Raw genomic sequence first — 21,468 nt, 5'->3', positions numbered from 1 at the left:
CTCTGTGGGAGCCCCAGCCCTATGGAATGAACTGCCCCTGGAAATACGTAAGATCTCTGACCTCCGGGTGTTTCGCTGCGCACTGAAGACCCTGTTGTTCCGCCAGGCAGGGCTATCAACATAATAATTTTAAATTGGGGTATTTTAATTTTTGGGGTTTTAAATCGGCCAAATCTATTTAATTATTTTAATTTTTAATTATTGTTGTGTCCTGTGTTTTTAAATTGGCTGTACACCGCCCTGAGTCCTTCGGGAAAAGGGCGGTATAGAAATAAAATTATTATTATTATTATTATTATTATTATTATTATTATTATTATCATCATCATCATCCTATCATTCCCCACTTCCTCCTCCTCCCATCACCACCACCACCACTACCACCATCATCCTCTCATCGTTCTCCTCCTCCCCCTCCTCCCCCCATCATCATCATCATCATCATCACCATCATCATCTTATCATTCTCTCCCTCCTCCCCCTCCTCTCTTGCCAGCTTTAATTCTTTGCCCATTATAGATGGCATGGGATTTATGCATGTAAAAACCATGAATTGAAATGCCAGCCCTTCTGTTTCCCAGGGTCCCAAACATTGCCCATTCCTGTTTAGTAGCTCTGATGGGTGTCCGACTAAGAAAAATCCTTCTGCATTGCAATTTGGATGGGGATGAAAGGGCTCCTTTATCAAGTCCCTGCGCTTTGCCGGCATTCAGGCAGTTTAGATGTTTTTACGGTTGTCTAGGATTGGCAGATGCAAAGTCTCTGTTCCTGAACAAAGACAGCAATAATATTTGTTGTTGCCAAAAGAACAAAAGAAGAGATATTCGGCGCAGGGTGGATTTTTGTTTTATTTTTAATCATATTGTTTAAAATGGAGGGATGCGGTTTCCTAAACTGTTGATGTTATGGTCTGTGGGTTGAAGGATAAAATAACTGAGTAAACATCTTTAATTTAAAGGAAACATGTCTTACTCTGGGTTAGGCAATGATCTCATTTAGAGTCGTTGCAGGCAGGTCTCATTTAAAAAAAGTGAAAATGACAAGCAAACGAGGCCAGAATCTGACAGTCTGGACTTGATTGTTAAACATTTTAACCTTTCAAGCCCTACGTGAATTGGGGCCAGGTTGCCTGAGGAACCATCTCAGCCCCATGAGATCACCCTGCCTCACCCAGTCAGATAGGGAAGGGACCCCATCACTTACAGACTTTCAACTGGTGGGGTGCAGGAATAGGACTGTTGCCCTCGGCCAACCAAATATCCTCTGTAAACATTACAAAGCCCATAGCACAAATGGGCCCAGTGAGTTTTCATAGCAATTTTAACTGGGGTAACTTAGTAACTATTTAATATAAATCTAATATCTCCTAGGAAGGTGTTAGATTAGAAATGGCGGCTCCCATAAGAGCTACCATTTCTAAAGATTGTGCAACCCTGTGCAATATTGATAACAGATGCAAATACAGCTCTTTTATTATTTTTTAACGTATGTGAAGCAAGGCTGCCTTCTCCTGTTAGCTCATTTCAGAATTACCAGCAGGGAAATAACCACTCTTTCCCAATAATATCTTTAACCCTTGGACTTTCCAAATTATGCCTGCAAACTATTCACCCTACCCCATTCCACTTCTCTGTCTCTTCTCTCAAGTCTCCGTTCCTCATCTCCTACCCAACTGCTCTACAGATTCCTATTGAGTTAAATGATAATAGAATCTGAATGATTCTCCCACTACCGCTAAAGGAACAACTTGATTGCAATTAAACTTGCATTTGAAAAAAGAAAGGGAAAGTTAGCCAGTTATAAAGAAGTGAAAAACTTGATCCTTGCAATGAAAAGAGTAAACTCTTTCAAATAGTTTCCTTTTTCCAGATCTTAAATAAAGGAAGGGAGAAGCATTTTCAGTTACTTTATAAGTTTGTTTGAATTGTAGCTCTCTATTAATATATGCAAATAAGGGAAACATCTGTACAAAAGCACATCTCTAAGTAATATTTTAAACAAAATGAGTAAATATAGAAAATGTACACTGTAAATAAAGCCAGGTTGTTCTTGGTTACCAAGCCAAACACATTATTTAAGGTTTTAAATACATTTTGTTTTGGAAGGAACCTCATTGATTTGTGCTATTCCAGATACCCACAGCTAGATGGCAGCATTGGATAAATAATAAAATAAACTAATGGCTGCTGTTCTCTTTTTCAGCTAGCAGTCTTCAGTTCAAAGGAAGTTTAGAAAAGAAGCCACAACAATCCAGCCCAACACTAGATGGCTGTAAAGAGATCCAAAGATCTCATTGTCTTTGGTGCCATCTAGTGGTCCTCCACTGTTTCGACAGCCAAATCTGGTCCATAAACTCTTATTCCAGTTTTTCCCAGTTGATCTCCTTCAAATGTATCAGGCATGAGTACTCATCACCTTGGCTCAGAAATGGTGGGATCTAAAGTCCAGAAAATTTGGAAAGAAACAAGCTGGTGAAGCAGCTTTCTTCTGATATATCCTAAATTAAGACAAGGACCTTTTCATTATGGTTTGCTTCCTATCTGGCTATATTATTGTCCTGATTTACTTCTTTACTTATCACTCCCTAGGCTTTCATAAAATGATAACAGTGTTCCAATATTTGAAGAGCAGCCCCAAGGAAGAGGGGGTGGGTGGGTGTCAACCTATTCTCCAAACCATCTGAAGGCAGAACAATAAGCAAAGGATGGAAACTAATCAAGGAGAGAACCAGTCCAGAACTAAGGAGAAATTTCCTGACAGTCAGAACAATCAACCAGTGGAACGGCTTCCCTTCAGAAGTTGTGGGTGCTCCAAGACTGGAGGCTTTTAAGAAGAGACTGGACAACTACGTGTCCCAAATGGTATAGGTCTTCTGCTTGAGGAGGGCATTGGACTACAAGACCTCCAAGGTTATTTCTAACTCTGGTTATTATTCTGTAATTACCATTGTAAATGTCATTTCATTCCATCGCTTGCCAGGATTGGCTAGGAAATTAAATTCAAAAAAAGCTGGATGGGGCTTTTATCTTATGGTAATCATTACTGTGCTTTGTGTAGGCTCCCTCCCACCTTGGACACTTTTTTTTCTTTACCGTAAATTAGGAATACATAACAGAAAGAAAAATGCCACAATGATACTATTAGGAACGAGGACGAAATTCTTCAGCTCATATTTTCAGACCTCATTTCGTCCAGGCTGCAAACTGTCGTACAGTTTCTCCAAAGCTATCAGAAGATCAACAAAAGATAGCAGAGGAAGGCTAGACTAGGTATGTGAGGAGAAAAAAATTGACAAGGAAAAGCAATGATAGGAGAGATCCTTGATCTGCCCCCTCTTATACTACAAAGTCTAATTTATTCTAATATTACTCTGAGCTGGATAAAATCACTTTCTATACCTGACAAGAAATCATTGGGGAAAGATAAGTTGGTGGAGAGGAGAGGATGGGCACTGTAATTGGATGCAGAGATGACCTTAAAGAAAATATATGGGAACTATTAATCAAATGTAAACTAGCCCAGGAAGACAGGAAAGTGTGAGATAGAAACTCAACATTGTCCTGAATTGACTCTCTTTGATATAAAAGCATGAGAAAGAGGGAGGTGGTCTTGCTTTCCAGATTCTGTTATTATAATCTATACCAATAAAGGAGAGTATTTGTAGCTCAATGTTGAAATGTTTTCATTTTCATTTGTAGTTTATGTTTCCATGGGTTTAATAAAATTATTAAAAAAACAGATTAAGATCCTGTGCAAATGCAAATTGATATACATTCAGCCCACAATAAGCCAGACCTGACCACAGAACAAAGAAACAAGTGTGGGCAACTGATTTGCCAAAAGGCAGCTGCAAAAGCTCCATTGAAAATGAGGGCTCCTTGGTGCTCTTCATTGAGCTTGCTTGTTTCTTGCAGATGTTTCATTACCCAAACTAATGGGTAATGGGTAACCTCATCAGTGCTAGTAGTGAAATGTCTACAAAAAAACCAAAAAGCTCAGAGAGCACCAAGCCTCCCCCAACCTATATCAACAAGGTGTGGGAATGTGCCTTCAGATCAGGTTTTGACTCCCGGCAACTGCCTGGATAAATCCCTGCAGTTTTCTTGGCAAAATTTCAGAAGTGGTTGTTCCCTTGCCTGCTTCCTAGGGCAGAGAGAAAGTGACTGACACAGTTGCCCAAGGTCACCCAGCTGCTTTTGTGCCTACGGTGGGACTATAACTTATGGAACTCCAACTAAGTAACATCATTAACATAAGTGATATAGAATTTGCTTCTTGATATGGCTTGTCAAATTTTTCAACTTTCAATTTCCAAACATTAGGGGTGCTCAAAAGTTGTGATATGCCTTGGGGATTGTAAAGATGTTTTATATCTAATATAATTTAGATGTGCTTGATAAGTAACTACATAAATATCATAACTTTTTAATATTTTGTTCGTTTCATTTAGTAGCTTGCCCTGCCAGTATTATTAGGGGCGGGGGGGGGGGGGGGAGAGGGAAGACTGATGATATAATCTAGTTGGGTAATGAAATGTCTGCAAGCAAACCACCAAGATCAGAGAGTACCAAGGACCCCACAATTCCTCCTCCTCTTTCTCCTCCTCTCCCCAAACCCTTCCTTCTAGCACTGGTGATGTTACTTAGTTGGCTAATGAAATCTCTGCAAGCAAACAACAAAACTCAGAGAGCATCAAGGACCTCACAGTTCAACCTGAGCTACAAATATTTCCTTCTATTGAATTTTTTTCTTGTTAAGAACCCTAGGAAGCTAGTTAGGCTAAGAGAGTGTTACTTACAGAACTCAAATAAGTCATGACAAAGGTGTTCATCCAACATGAATTTCCTTTGAAAGTCCAGTCAGAGAGAGAGAAAGAAAGAAAGAAAGAAAGAAAGAAAGAAAGAAAGAAAGAAAGAAAGAAAGAAAGAAAGAGAGAGGGACCATATAAGACATGAGCTTCAGATACAGTTGTGCTGGCTGATCATCTGCAGTAGGTTCTAGAATATTCTATCAGGTTCCAAAGCGTTATGACTCTATGAGATCAGGAGGGGTTGAAACATAAAAGACACTTGTCAACCCCTCTTAGTACACAGCAGCACACTTTCGAAAAGGGGAATTTCAACATAATTGTGAACTGCGTTAACACGGAGGGGGGCTTGATGTGCCAAAATAACCTTCAGGCCCTGTGCTGACCATTTGTCAACTAATAGGCACTGCTCCAGGTGTTAATCTGTTTTAAAATGAAAAAAAAAATACAGAAACTGGGAATAGAAAGGGACCATTTTATATGATTGAGTTCAGCCCCCTGCTTCAAAAATTCAATTTTACCCAGCTCTGACAGATGGCTCTGCAGTTTCTCCTTCAAGACATCCAATCAAGGGAACTCACTACTGGTCATGCTCCCCGTCCTTTAGGAAATGTTTTCAAACACTTGACTAGAATCTGACTTTCTGCAATTTAAATCCAAATTCCATGATTTGCCTTTTGTTACAAGAGAGATCAAATTTTAACCTCTTCCTATTACTCTTTAAAATACACTTTTGATGGCCAGAGACTGCAGTCAATTTAGCAACCTGACTCAGCAGCAGTAACTGTGAGAGGGATCTTGGAGTCCTAGTGAGCCAGCAGTGTGCTGCAGCTGCCAAAAAAGCCAATACAATCCTAGACTGCATTAACAGAGAGATCGAATCAACATCGCTTAAAGTATTATTACTGCTTTAGTGTTAGTACTGTCTTGGCAAGACCACACTTAGAATATGAGTCCAGTTTTGGTCACCATGATATTAAAAAGATGCTGAGACTCTAAAAAGAATGCAGAGAAGAATAACAATGATTAAAGGGCTGGAGGATAAAACATATGAAGAACGGTTGTATGTCTTGTCTAGTGAAAAGAAGGACCAGGGGCAACATATAGCAGTGTTCCAATATTTGAGGGGTTGCCAAAAGAAGAGGGGGTCAATCTATTCTCCAAAGTGCCAGAAGGCAAGACAAGTAGCAATAGGTGGAAGCTCATTAAAGATAGATCCAACCAGAAACTAATGAGAAATTTCCTGATAGAGAACAATTAACCAACAGCTTGCCTCCTGGTGCTTCTTCACTGGAGTTTTTCAAGCAAAGAGTAGACAACCATTTGACTGAGATGATATAACGTCTCCTGCCTTGAGCAGGAGACTAGACTTGAAGACTTCCTAGGTCCCTTCCAACCCTGTGATTCTATGATTAACAAAAACAACCATATACATTATTCTCCGTATTGCCAAAGAAAGAAGAATTTGACTGTCACCTGATACAGACTTGCTCGGATGTCTGTGCGGATGCAACTGTGCAGCTGAGATTCCACAACTGCTAAGTTTTGCTTTCCCCGGTGTCAAAATATGACATCTATTTTCACCCACAAAGTAAGATACCCAGGACTGAATGTGCGAAGTTTGTATTGAACAGCAATAAACTGGCTGTGAAAGGAATGTTGGTGTTTATTTAAGCATTGCTGCCACCGAAAGGGCTCATCCTTCTCATTGTTTGCTTGGATGGAGCAAATCTAAATTCCCTTTAGAGAGCTGAGCTGGGAAATTAATTGGAGCAAAGCAACAGCCATATGGAGCTGCCCAAGACAAATTTCACCCTGGAAGGACAAGCAGGCAAACATATTGTTATGGCCACCAGATCTGGAGTGAAAAAGTCCAGATGACCACCAGAGGGCGAAATATAACAAACATTTTAGGTGTCTCTTCAGTGCCATCTAGTGGTGCTCTAGAATTGCACACCTCTATTTTTATATAAGTAGTTCTTGACCTACAGCCATTCATTTGATGACTGAAGTTGCAACATTACTGAAAAAAGTGGCTTATGAACTGTGCTCATCTTATGGCTGTCACAGTATCCTCAGAGTGATGTGATCAAAATTCTTGCACTTGGCATGAATTTTACAACAGTTGCAACATCCCAGGGTCACGTGATCACTATTTGCAACCTTCCCAGCTGGCTTCCGACAAGCAAAGCCAATGGGGGAAGCTGGATTTGCTTAACGACTGCATGATTCACTTAACTGCAGTGATTCATTTAACAATCATGGCAAAACAGGTAATAAAATAGTGAATTACTCACTTAAAAAATGTTTTGCTTAGTAACAGATATTCTATTGCTAATTATGGTCATAAGTCTAGGACTACTTGTATAAATATTTCTGGAATGAAATTGGGTTCTCCACGAATTATCCACACACCCAAATAATTATTTAACTTTCTATCCACCCTGCCACACATGTGCAACAACACAGAGAGCAGAGTAGAATTCAAAGCTTTATACTTCCTGCTGTTTTGTATAGAGCAATTTGATCTATACAAGCAGAACTATTCTGGTTCTTCTTTGTTTACATACCCTTTATGTCTCCTCCACCACTTAAAAAGAGATACGGCCCCATTTTCTTGCACTTATCTTGAACAATATGAAGCTATCCTCCTCCAAGAAACCATAAACAACTCCTGCTCAATTACAGATGAAGCAGGTTTATTCATAATGAGCAGAGAGATGAAGCTAGTGCCAGAAAACCACCATGAATCACATCCTGACTGAGTTCATTATGTTTCTTAGACAACATCCTAAATGGGAGTAAAGTTATTTAAAGAGCTGTTCCTGGTTAGAACATTTGCATTGGCCAACTTGGATGAATCCAAGTTTTTAAGAAGAGATTGAATAGCCATGTGTTTGAAATGGTATAGGGTTTCCTCAGGGGTGAAATGTAAAATTTGTTACTACCGGTTCTGTGGGCGTGGCTTGGTGTGTGGGGGTAATGTGACTGGGTGGGCATGGCCAACTTTTTTTAAAAAAAACTTTTCAAAACATTTTTTCTAATGCTTTGAAAAGCCTCTCTGCCGATCAGGAACTCAACTGGGATCGTCAGAGACTTTTCAAAGCATTTTTTAAACCACCTCTTCGGCCAAGAGGTTGCAGAAAAAACTGCTTTGAAAAGCCTCTGATGATCCTAGCTGAGCTTTTTTTTTACTTTTAAAAGCATTTTTTCATCAGAAGAGGTTGTAGAAAAAATGCTTTTAAAAGTAAAAAAAAAAACTGCCTCTGATGATCGTACGGCTCAGCTGGGCGTGGTGGTGGGGAGGGGGGCACAGGGATTTTTGCTACCGGTTCTCCGAACCACCCGCTACCATCACTACCAGATCGGGCGATCCGGTCCGAACCGGGAGCATTTCACCCCTGGGTTTCCTGCTTGGGCAGGGGGTTGGACTAGAAGACCTCTAAGGTCCCTTTGAATTCTGTTATTCACAGCTTGATAGCAAGCCAAGACAAGGACCCAAAAGATAGCAATTTTGGCTCTCGTAGCAGACCTGTGTCCAGGTAGATTTTGCAGGAAGGAACCAAAAAACCCTGGTTAATTTCCATCCAGAAGGCATTGTAGGGAGAATGTCAGGGTTCCAAGTAATATGCCCATAGCAAACAGAACTCCAAGGCAGGTAGGTTCCTCAAAGAATAGTTTTATTAGATATATCATATTGGCACAGGCTAGTGAAAACTGACTCTGAATGTTCCCATGGTTTTCACTTAATTAAAAGTTTTTACCCCTTTCCCAATCAGTCACATGGTCCAATCAAGGTGCCGGTTGGTTGTCTGGTAACTCCATTCCTTCTCTGTCTGGCCACCTGTGGGAATGTCCTTGGTTCCCAGGAGAAAGTATTTTGTTTTGGCTACAAAACCCCAGCTATTTCTATTCCCCCCTCCCTATCTCTCAGCTCCAGTGTGGCACACATGCACAGATCCCACATCCCCCGCCACACACATAATTTCAAATATTCCTGCTTGCTTCCAAAAGTAACTGAAGAAGCTTCTTGCATGAGAAGTGAAATGTCTTTAAGGAAAAAGGTGAGGACGGGAACTCACCCCAACATGTGGTGCCTGGGTCTTGAACCTGGGCTGCTGGCTTTCCAGCCAACAAGCCCAATGCTTCAACTTCTGAGCCTCTGTGCCACCCCATCAGGAAGAAGATAACAGGTTTAATCCTCTCTTCCTAGAAGTTGAAGTGCCTAGCTGAATGTAGAGAACATTCTAACCACATAATTTTCATGCTTGAAATTTGAAATGGCTCATCAGGATTAAATCACTAGTAATCTCTGTTAATACTTTTCTTGAAATCCTGCTTTTTACTGGGGTAGCCCCAAGTCAATCAGATGACATGTTATCAGGATTGCAGCCCAGACTTTGCAAACTCTTTATTATTCCCCCCCAACCCTCCTGTTCTCAGAGAAGGTTTGGATCTTCCCCCATTCTTAAACAAAGGAAAAGGAACACAGGAAAAAAAGCTATTCAATGAAAGAAAAAGTCCATTTGGAACAATGTTCCATTTATTAATTTATAAAAGAGATAAAACATGTATATAAATAATGGTTATAAATATGTGTCTCCACAAAAGTGGAAGAGAGAACCAGCCAGGCTAAAATGTGTCTTGGTTAATGCTAAACAAACACACTACACTGATTTTTCCTTGTCCTTAAAAAAAGAGAATTTATTATACAAATAAATACATAGCCTATATCCCAGGTATCTCATCACAGATACAAAAAGTTATTTTTCCTCCAGAAAATTAATAAAAACAACAAAAGTACTGTACACCTCTTAACTTGTGCCCTTTCCCAGTGATATGTTTCAAAAAGAGAGACACTGCATCACCTCCCAAGACCTACCTGCTCATTAAATTATAAGAGGATGGCTCTGCTTGCTAGCTGGACTTGAAGTCCACACACTTAAAGTTGGCGAGCTTGAGAAACACTGGTTTACACAACCCAAACCCCTAAGTTCACACAACACATTTAACTCCAAACCCTTGCTATTTTCATATGGCCTGAACCGATAACCAGGTTGACCCAACCTGCTTTTTCGGCAGCAGCCAAAAAAGCGAATACAATCGTGGGTTGAATAAACAGAGGCATAGAATCAAAAATCACATGAAATATTAGTACCGCTTTATTTTATTTATTTTTATTTATTTATTTATTTTAATTTGATTTATATGCCGCCCTTCTCCGAAGACTCAGGGCGGCTTACAATGTGCTCAGCAATAGCCTTCATCCTTTTGTATATTTATACAAAGTCAGCTTATTGCCCCCACAAACTGGGTCCTCATTTCACCTACCTTAGAAAGGATGGAAGGCTGAGTCAACCTTGAGCCTTGGCGAGATTCGAACCCTGCAGTAATTGCAGGCAGCTGGTCTTAAGCAGCTTAATAACAGGGTGCCTCAAACCCTTGTACTACCAAGGCTGGTACTAAGGCTTATAAAGCCTTAGTAAGGCCACACTTGGAATACTGCATTCAGTTTTGGTCACCACATTACAAAAAAGATGTTGAGACTTTGGGGAAAAAACATGCAAAGAAGAGCAACTAAGACGATTAAAGGCCTGGAGACTAAAAACATATGAAGAACTGTTGCAGGATTTGCCTTTGGCTAGTCTAGAGAAAAGAAGGACTGGGGTGACATGATAGCAGTATTTCAGTATTTGAGGGGCTGCCACAAAGAAGAGGGAGTCAACTTATTCTCCAAAGCACCTGAAGGCAGGACAAGAAACAATGGATGGAAACTAATCAAGGAGAGAAGCAACCTTCGTAACAGTGAGAACAAGTAACCAGTGGAGCAGTTTGTCTCCAGAAGTTGTGAGTGCTTCGTCACTGGAGGTTTTTAAGAAGAGACTGGACAATCACTTGTCTGAAATGATATAGGGTCTCCTGTTTGAGCATGGACTAGAAGACCTCCAGGGAACCTTTCAGCTGATTCTGAATGGGTGAATTCTCACAACATGCTAAACCGCCAAGGCTTTCACTTTGTTCGAGCTCTGCTTTCAAGGGGATTGTGCCAACTCAGCTGCGAGCCTGGAACTAACCAGACTGGCTGTGTTCGCACAACACTTTCCATGCCTGGAGGCTATAGTTCAGTTTTGCTGTGGGAACATAAACAGGATGGGCAGCTCCCAATTAAGGTTCCACAGCTGAAAAGCATTGCTTAGCAGTTTTGTTCCACTACAAGCAGCGTATTCTTTTTAATTTTATTTTATCATTTGATAAAATGATTCCTGGAGATGTGGCAGCCATGGGTGGATTATTTTCACCTCGGCCCTCCTATGTTGAAGTCTTCCTCATTTTGGAGTACAGGTAGTCCTTGACTTATGTCCACAATTGAGCCCAAAATTTCTGTTCCTAAATGAGAGAGCAGTTAAGTGAGTTTTGCCCCATTTTATGGCCTTTCTTGCCACAGTTGTTAAATGAATCACTGCAGTTGTAAAGTTAGCAACCCAGTTGTTAAGTGGACCCGACTTCCCCATCGACTTTGCTTGTCAGAAATTCTCAAAAGCAGATCACATCACCTGGGGACACTGCAATGGTCATAAATATGAGCCAGTTGCCAAGTGTTCAAATTTTGATCACCTGACTATGGGGATGCTGTAAAGGTCATAAGTACAAAAAATGGTCATAAATCTTTTTTTAGTGCTATTGTAACTTCGAACAGTCACTAAATGAACTGTTGTAAGTCAAGGACTACCTGTATTCGGGTGGGTGGGTAGGAAGGATGAAAATTGGGTCTAGAGGGGCAGATACTTCCTGCAGGCTGTTGCTTATTCTTGATATCAACTATGGTTGCAAGCCTTAGTAGAAGGCACAGTAAAGTAAACCTTCACTTTAAGGCACAGAACATAGCCTAACTCTCATGTGAGATGTGGGGTGTGAAACCAACCACTAGGGCTTGCAACCATAGTTGATATCAAGAATAAGCAGCCAGGAAGTATCTGACCCTCTAGATCCAATTTTCATCCTTCCTACCCACCCACCCGAATTCAGTCGTGATTTTTGCCTGTGGGATTCACAGCATTTCAGTCCTGGAACTCAAGCTGGAGAAAAGAGTTGGAAGCTTCTGCCAAGGTCAGCGTGTCTAGCCTACCACTGTCAAATCCAAGCCAAAAGATTCAGCCCAGATCATCTCCCAAAATTCCATGACTGTCCAAGTCAAGTTCTCTTTGGTTCTTTCCAAGGACACTTTGGGCCATCTATCCCAAGGCATTGTGCCAAGGTTCCACTTCCCCCACTTCCTGAATGGTTTTTCTCATGGAAAGAAAAAGATGGGGAAAAATAATGGGAAAATGGAAGTGGGAGAGCTGTGTGCCTCAAAATGAAAACAAGATGGTCTGGATTTGATTCCCATCACGCTTCTGAGCAGTTGTACCTCAGAAGAGTTTCACAATGCTAAACCTACCAAAGCTAAACCTACTTCTAGAAAAAAAACCTTATTTTATCTTATTTGGAAATACCTCAGACAGTCCTAGTAATTTTATGTTTCTTGCTATTTTATTTCTGAAAAAAACTCTTGTGTAAGCTGGTAAGGGGCTTAATGTAGTTTTAAAGTAGGAAAAATGTCTAGGGAAAAAGGAGGAGCTTGGTCTCACCCAACTGTGGCTCTACCCATTTTATATCTGCACCTTCCCCACTGAGGCCTTTGGTCTCTCTTCAAAATATGAAATAAGACCCTCAGCTCACTAACTCCCCACCCCTGGCTTTAGACAATGACCTTTGCAGGAATCCATGTCTTTCCTTCCTGTTTTTCCAATAACAAAGAACCATCATTTCTGAAGTAGAGATATTAAAAGGACTAGCACAGATTTATGCACAAAGCAGCAACATATGCTGGGCATGAGATGAATACTTTTCTTCTTTCTTCTGTCTCTAGCTCTCTCTTTTTCTTTCTTTCTTTTCTTTCCAGGGTACCATCAAACAAAACAAGCCCACAGTCCCGCTGCGGATTCATCTATTTTCTCTCTGTTTCCTTCTTCAGAACCTCCCTCAACAACCCTCCTGTACGGATTTCTCAAGGTACAAAACTTTCAGCAGTTCTTCCAGTTCAGTCCTGCACTCTCGATTTTCACACATTTGGTTGAGCTGAGCTGCTCCCTCGCTGAATATTTTCCACTTATCTAAAACAAACAAATGGGTTTTTTTTGTTAAAAAAAAAATCAATGAGCAAATCCAAGAGAGAAATGCAAATGAAAGCATGGTGTGCAGGATAATTGGAAACATTGAGGGTCTGAACTAATGAGGAGGTTTCGTGTTTTCATGTCCTCCCCTATCAGCTTTACATTCCAAAAACATCTGGCCCGTACTGGGTCATGCATCTGAAAATTTCCTGATTCCAACCTAAATAAAGATTCACGTGCACATAGGAAGCAATCAGTTTTGTTAACTGCAAAATTTAAGTGGTGAATGCAAACAGAATAGATCCTGCGCCAGGTTCATCAATGCCAAACGGAGCTTTGAAATACTGGTCTATTTATTTTCAAAGCTAATTAAATTCCTCTTATATTTACAGAAGTACTAGCATCATCATCATGACATCTCCAATGCAAAATAAGCTCTTATTTCTCCCCCTTCAGCAAAAAGAAGAATTATAAGCATAGAAGAATATTTTTCAGTTCAAAAAGAATATTGAGTAAGGAGAAATGCCTTAATGGCCCTCCTGACCCCTTGCAGCCAAAAAGGAGAACAGTAACAGAATTGGAAGGGACCTTACAGGTCATCTAGTCCAACCCCCCTGCTCACGCAGGAGACCTATACTAGGGATTCGAACCGCCAAACCGCCGACCTTTCTGATCGACAAGCTCAGCATCTTAGCCACTGAGCCACCTGGTCAGGCTTAACAGAATGGCAGATCCTTCCTCTGATTCAACTTTTATGTTGTTGTTATTCACTTGCTAAGTCATGTCTGACTTTTTGTGATCCCATGGGCCACAGCACACCACAGGCCCCCTGTCTTCCACTATCTCCCTGGTTCTGCCCAAATTTATGTTCATTGCATCAATGATATCATCTAACCATCTCATCCTCTGCCATCCCTTTTCCTTTTGCCTTCCATTTCCTCCAACACCAGGGTCTTTTCCAAGGAATCCTCTCTTCTCATTTGGTGGCCAAAGGATTTGAGCTTCAACTTCAGGATCTGTCCTTCTAAAGGACACGGGCTGTCCTACACTGCATTTTCCCACCCCCAATTTACAGTATCCTGGAAGCAGACAGACAGGCCAAAGTTCATTGATGTTGGGGGTTCATTTTGCTTGTTTTACCAAACATACTTTTATTGATCAAAGACCAAAATAAAATTTCTGTCCATCTGTCTGACTTCTCAAAAGTTCTCAAAAGAGAATGAAAAAGAAACAGGCAGAAAAGAAGAGTCCCTTTTAACACTTAGCTTTCAGTCCACTTCAGATTCTGAATCCCCCAGCAATCATGTGAACAAATCAGAGGCCAAAAAGAATCAAGCGATTGTTTTTCTAGAATAATTGCTTGTATAAACAGCCCCTTGATTCACACTAATGAAATGAGGAGAATTTCTTCCAGAGCTGCAATCCTGGAATTTTCTAGCTACAGCCAAGTGGTAACTTGAAACCAAAAGGGTCAGCTGATTCGTTTCAAGTGCCGGTTCTTGACCATGTTACATTCCATAATTATTAAATCCAAATGTCTCTGGGAAAAAAGAGTGCATTTAATCTGACAAAAAGATTAAGGATGTAGTCCTGCATACATTTATTGAAAAGAAAGTTTCATTCCAGCATCAAGCTAAACTACAGTTAATTGAATAAACTCAAAGTCGCTGAGTTTGCAAAACATAGTAAGCCATAAACCAAAGTTGAGACCCTCCAACAATGAGGTTCCACTAGAATGGACAGTTAAAAAATTGAATAAATCACATCATATGCATTTTGTGGGACCTTAGGTTACGTCTCAGGAAAGTCTCTACAATTTAATAAGACCACACCTAGAGTAGTGCCATCCAGTTTTGGTCACCACATTATAAAAAAGATGTTGAGACTCTAGAAAGTGTGCACAGAAAAGCAACCAAGATGATTAAAGGCCTGGAGACTAAAACGTATGAAGAATGGTTGCAGGAATTGGGTATGGCCAATCTAGAGAAAAGAGGGACTAGGCATGACATGATAGCAGTATTTCAGTATTTGAGAGATTGCCACAGGACGTCAACTTATTTTCCAAAGTACCAGAGGGCGGGACAAGAAACAACAGATGGAAACTAATCAAGGAGAGAAGCAACCTGCAATTAAGGAGAAAATTCTTAACTGAGAGAACAATTAACCAGAGGAAAAGCTTGCCATCAGAAGTTGTGGGTGCTTCATTACTGGAGGTTTTTAAGAAGAGACTGGACAGTCATTTGTCTGGAATAGTATAGGGTCTCCTACTTGAGCAGGGGATTGGACTAGAAGACCTCCAAGGTCCCTTCCAGCTCTATTCTGATTGATTAATTTTGACAGAAGGAAGGTTAGATCAGGTGGTGTGTGATTCTAGGACTTTGTATACAGCTTACACTAAGTGATTGGTTTTCCATGTGAATTATTATCTGTTAATCCACTGTGACTTTTTTTGTAAAACGTGATTAAAAAAAGCTGTGCCTTTGTTCAATGGGTGATTCCACCCTTTGACTTTATCCACACAGCATGTTTGACCAGAATTCACCCATTTACTGAATTTGCACAATCAACTGAACCTTAACTTGACCCAACAAGGGGCTATTTGCGTAACCCTAAGTCCCAAAAGGCCTAGCCACGGTAAGATAACAAAGTATGGCTTATGGTATAACAGCATAGATTAGTTCTCATGCAACTAGGTGGAGAGTGTGAGAATAGCTTCTCCAGGTGTGTGTACTCATAAAAAGTTTGATTTTGACTTGAGAGATGTCAAAGCAAGATTTTACTTACTCAGAGTCGTCCTTGTGATCTGCAGGAAATATGACAGTTCTCTGAATTCCTCCACGGGCATGGTGTTATGACAGTTGCTCAGGATACCTATTGCAAAGCCATTGGAAGAATACAAGCAGTTAGGAACTGCTTTCAACTGTACACAATAGGATTACGGTGGCTCGATTGATTGGGATGCTGGGCAGGAGATTAGCAAGCCCATATTTGAGACCTGGTTTATGCCATAGTGCTGGGTTGAGCTCTCATCCTTCACTCCAGCTCCCGCCGGGGACATGAAAGGAGCCGCCCAACTGGCTGTCTCCAGGGCAATGGTGATGTCACTAGCTAATCCTTTCAATTTGGAAGTGTCTGAGTGCTTCTGATTGAATGCAAAAACTGAACTCAATTCATTTTGGAAAGTGCCTTTTTTTAGTGGAAAACTTTTTTTAAAAAATGTTTTTCATAATATAATTACTTGAGGCATCAAAACTTTCTGTATTGGGAGCACTTTTACAACCCTGAAGACACATCATGGGGGATCTGCCTCAGTGGTCTCCCAAAACTTGATTTCCCCTCTTCCTTATAGGCTTGATCTTGGAAAAAAAAAATTCAGCACCTCTCTTAATAGTCCATGTGTAGATCTCCACTTCTGAAGTTTCATTTTTTTCAAAGGCTATTTTTCGGACAGTTCCTTCGAAAGTGTTACGAATGCCTTCGTAAACTGGAAATGTCTCCTCACCACAGAAATAGTCTTGATCGTCAGGGAGCTGACTTTCAATTTCTTCTGTAAGAGAAACAAACAATAGTTTATATTTTAGGGATCTCACCTCTATTGTTGCATTTTATTCAAAGGAAATCCCATTATATTCAATGGAATGTATTCTCAGGGACCTTACACCAGTTTACCGTTCCTTTATTATCTGAATTACTATAATGGGCAGATGCAGAAAGAATAATCTTGAGGAACAGGAGAAAGAGACACAACCAAGACAAAAGACAGATAAAAGAAATCTGAGTCCGGGACAGGAATGTAATTTGAGAAAGTATCTCAGAGATGAACATCCCCAACTCTCATGAAAATAAGACGAAGGAAAAGGAAGTGCAAACAGATTTAACAGAATAACAGAGTTGGAAGGGACCTTGGAGGTCTTCTAGTCCAACCTCCTGCTCAAGCATAAGACCCTATACCATTCCAGACAAGTGGCTATCCAGTCTCTTCTTAAAAGCCTCCTGTGAGGGAGCACCACAGCTTTTGAAGGCAGACATTCTACAGGTTAGTTGTTGTCACTGTTAGGAAATTTCTTGCAAGATTCTCTTACTGTAACCTTGTAATAAAAGTAGTATTAGCTTGCATGTCTTTGTTTCCAAGTTAGGTTTATCTTGGAAGGCTGACAGTTACAAGTCATTATAATATTCCTACATATTTCCAGATTCTGATTCCATTAAGTACAATTCCATTAAATACTCTTGGAGGAAGCACCACATGATGGTCCAGGAGCCCTGTCCTGCATCTGAACCATTTTCTTGGCTTGGAGAGCAAAAACATCCTCAGCTATTCCATAAATACTGAAATTGCAGTCAATTCCCAATCTCATTAGCTTCTGAATGTGGAGGGCAGAAGGTTCTTGACTGCCTTAGCCTTACAAATATTGAGTCAGTTCCAGCTAATTTGCTTCTGTTGATCCTTTTCATATTTTATGTTAGTTTCCTTGTTTTAATTTGCAAACTTGCATTAATAGTTAGAAACAAGCAACTCTAAAACATCTCCATGCATATATTACTTTCTTGAGAATCAGCTTTCAAATAAGTGGACAGCATGTTGGCCTAATTTCAATGCCTTTTTGCAAGAAATCACTATAGACCAAGAGCATCCAACCTTGGCAACTTTAAGACCTGTGGACTTCATGGCTGGCTGGGGAATTCTGGGAGTTGAAGTCCACAAGTCTTAAAGTTGCCAAGGTTGGACATCCCTGCTTTAGCCATCTAATAAGAACTGACTCCTAGAGTCTGCTACTTGGGAGCAGAGAGAGAAGAAAGTCTCAGCAAGAGAGAGAAAGTCTTGTGTAGGGGTATCTCCAGCCATTTGCTTACACCCCAAAATTGTTTCTGTCCTATGCACCATGTACCCTCCATAATCCAATACAACTTCGTCAACCTACCTGGACAAACTTTGCAGCATTTCCCTTCAATTTTCTTCGGTTGTTCACAGGGATACTGATAGGGACACTGGATTGTTTTACATTCTGGTTTAGTGCCATTGCAAGTACATAAGACACATTCTACAGTACCATAGAACCGGAGAAATGGATGCCAGGTTTCTCCCTGTGAGTAGGTTTCTCCATTTGAAATGCACACTAGAATAAAGAATGGATGCAAAACTTAGATTTCAGAAATAGAGATTTAGTGGCCACAATCTTTCACTCTATGGCCATTTCTCTCACTAGTAACAGAATGACAGAGTTGGAAGGGCCCTTAGAGGTCTTCTAGTACAATTCTTTGCTCAAGCAGGAGACCCTATACCATTTCAGACAAGTGGCTGTCCAATCACTTCTTAAAAGCCTCCCGTGATGGAGAGCACTCACAATTTCTGGAGGCAAGCTGTTACACTAGTTAACTGTTCTCACTGTTAAGATTGTTTTCCTTAGTTTGTGACGTATCACGTAACATGGAACAGGCCTAAATTCAGAACAATCTAGGGGTTCTGTTGTATGGGAAGAAATCTAAACACTGTTACACCTGAATCCAGAATAATTTTGAACCTGGGAAAAATGGTGTCAAAATTTAGAGGTTGGTTGTTCACTGGTACAAAGAATATCCAATGGGAAAACTCAAAGAGATCAGATAATTAAAGAAAAGTATCACAATAATTTTGTTCCCATTTGGGAAAAGGGGAGAAAAATGAGGGGCCCTTGGTGCTCTCTGAGCATGGTTGTTTTTTTGTAGACATTTCATTACCCAACTAGGTAATATCATCAATGCTAGAAGGGAGTGGAGGTCCAGCACTGATGATGTTACCTAGTTAGGTAATAAAACGTTCACAAGAAAACAACCAAGCTCAGAGAGCACCAAGGTCCCCTCATTTCAACCCTGAGATACAAATATTCACCTCAGGGGAGAAAAAAAAATTACCTTAGCCCCTGAAAACTGCAGCTGAATAGCATATATGAGAAATGTGCTCTTCATTTTCAGGGTATTTTTTTTATGTACCAAAACAAACTGCGTTGTGTGTGAACTGAGAAGAGTTTGCAGTGGATGGAGATTTCTTGCTCTGAGATATGAAGCATTCAACTTGAGACAAACATCATCTCATGAATGTTCAGGTGGATATTCAAGTCTCTATCACCAACATTCCTTCAGTTAATCAAAACCTTGTAGATTAGTTCAGGGGTGAAATGTAAAATTTGTTACTACCGGATCTGTGGGCGTGGCTTGGTGTGTGGGGGTAATGTGACTGGGTGGGCGTGGCCAACTTTTTTTTTTTTTTACTTTTCAAAGTATTTTTTCTAATGCTTTGAAAAGCCTCTCTGCCGATCAGGCAACTCAGCTGGGATTGTCAGAGACTTTTCAAAGCATTTTTTAAACCACCTCTTCAGCCAAGAGGTTGCAGAAAAAAATGCTTTGAAAAGCCTTTGATGATCCCAGCTGAGCCACGCGGTCATCAGATGCTTTTTTTTTACTTTTAAAAGTATTTTTTCGTTGGAAGAGGTTGTAGAAAAAAATGCTTTTAAAAGTAAGAAAAAAAGCCTCTGATGATCATGCGGCTCAGCTGGGCATGGGGGTGCGTGCAGGGATTTTTTGCTACTGGTTCTCCGAACCACCTGCCACCATTGCTACTGGATCAGGCAATCCGGTCCGAACCGGGAGCATTTCACCCCTGGATTAGTTGGCCCTGAACCAAAGGTTTTAAAGATTTTGATGGCCTGTAAGGTCTGTAGATTATTGACTTTGGGCCAAGTGGCTTTTGTAACTTCAGATTCTCCCACGTTTTTCCCTCAATTTCAGCTGTCTAGATCAGTGGTATCAAACTCATTCCATTGAGGGTGCATGTGTTTGACCTCAGAGGGCCAGAGTGGGCATGGCCATGGTGGGTTTGGCCAGCTCAACATCACTCGTGTCGGGGACACCTGTGGTGACCAAGTGCTAAGGCAGGACTTCCCCCAGACCCTCCACACTCTCATTATAAACTCCCTCCCTCCTTCCTTCCTTTCCTTCCTTCCTTCCTTCTCTTCTTTTTTCCTTCCATTTTCATTCTCCTTTCTTCTTCCTTCCCCTTTCCTTATTTTTCCTTCTTTGCTCTCTTCCCATCTTCCCTTCTTTTTCTTTGTCTTTCCACTTTCCCTTTCTCCATTCCTATCCCTTCTTGCATGCTCAAATGCAAAACGGGAAACATTTCTCCTTTTGTTTTGTTTTTAGTTTGTTTTGTGAGCCCTCTACCAGTGAAAGATAAAGTCAGAAGGGCCGTGCGCGGTCCCCCTGGGCCCCATTTTCAGCCAGGACAGCCTCCTGCAGCTCCTGCCAGCAAAAACAAGCTCTATTTTCGCTGGCAGAGAGCTGCAGAAGGCCTTCACAGCCAAAAATGGAGCCCGGGAGGGCTGCATGCGCCCCCCCGACCTCCATTTTCACTGGCAGAGGCACTGCGGGTCGGTCCTTTGCTGTTTCCAGGGCAGCCCTGTGGTTCAGATCTAAGCACCTCGTGGGCCGGATCCAGTTCTCAGGCCTCGAATTTGGCACCCCTGGTCTAGATAAAGTTCATGGACCCATCACATGTGGATATTGGAACATGGGTTTATAGGGACCTTCTCTTTGGGTATTCACTGATGTGCTTCAGATTGGGCTTCATAACATATGTTGATGAATTGAATGAACCAAAGGGACCTTCTCCCAAGTGACACACAGACATGTTTGTCCCAAAAATGCTTTTTCAAAAGGCAATTGGATTTTGGTTTTCCTTGAAGACATTTAGCTTCTCATCCAAGAAGCTTTTTCAGTTCTGACTGAACAAAGTCCAGTTGCCTCTTGAAAAAGCATTTTGGGTCAAACCCTGGGAATGCACAGGAGCGTAAATATACCATCTTGTACCATCTTTAAAGAGCTGCAGACACTTGTTATATTCATATGCTTTAAAGTCCTTGTAGTCCTTTATTTCTGAAACTCTGCATCTAATACATAACTTTTGGCATTTTATCAGCCTCTGCAGCATGATCCTTGCTCAAGGCCTCAATGGATTGTCATCCAAACTATCTGGAGGGTAAAAAGTTGGAAAAAGAACTGGCCTGGCTAGACTTCTTCAATTCTTTGGGGACCTTTTGGCAGACCACCAAACAATCAGAAGAAGCGGGGATATCTCTGTACCTTGTCCAACTTTCTGTCGGTTGTTAAGGACGATCTGTACAAAGGTACCGGAACTTTGTGAAATAATTGGCAGAGATTTGAGGTTAGCTCTTCCCATACGGAACTGTGGGATGATGGTAGCTAGCCTAGGACTGCTAGTTGAGGACTCAGGCCGAGAGGGAGGAGAATGTCTCTGGAGAAGAGAGAAAGAAGAGGTAACTTATGAAAACAAGGCAGAACAACAGAGTTGGAAGGGACTTCTAGTCCAACCCCCTGCTCAGGCAGGAAGCCTATACCATTTCAGACAAATTGTCCAATCTCTTCTTAAAAACTTCCAGTGTTGGAGCATTTAGAAAGGGATTTTATAACTGGGATTATGAAACTGCGCATATAATTTCTCTTAGTCCTGCCCAG

General features: G+C 41.0%; 1 protein-coding gene across 1 annotated transcript in view; it reads right to left on the bottom strand.

The window, feature by feature from the left end:
* Positions 1–12,517: 12,517 nt before the first annotated feature.
* CHRDL1 (chordin like 1) overlaps positions 12,518–21,468 on the bottom strand; it is a 51,958-nt gene continuing 43,007 nt past the window's right edge. Inside the window, 5 exon segments of the mRNA XM_070952118.1 lie at positions 12,518–12,960; positions 15,745–15,831; positions 16,340–16,507; positions 17,883–18,077; positions 21,076–21,247. Of these exon segments, the coding sequence (XP_070808219.1) occupies positions 12,830–12,960; positions 15,745–15,831; positions 16,340–16,507; positions 17,883–18,077; positions 21,076–21,247 (753 nt within the window). The 3' untranslated portion in view covers positions 12,518–12,829.

The sequence above is a fragment of the Pituophis catenifer genome, unplaced genomic scaffold (genome assembly GCF_029215685.1).
Source record: "Pituophis catenifer annectens isolate HBS135680 unplaced genomic scaffold, rPitCat1.0.hap2 SCAF_11, whole genome shotgun sequence".
NCBI lineage: Eukaryota > Metazoa > Chordata > Lepidosauria > Squamata > Colubridae > Pituophis > Pituophis catenifer.
Note: the sequence above shows the minus strand (reverse complement) of the source record. Positions and strands in the feature narration are given on the sequence as shown.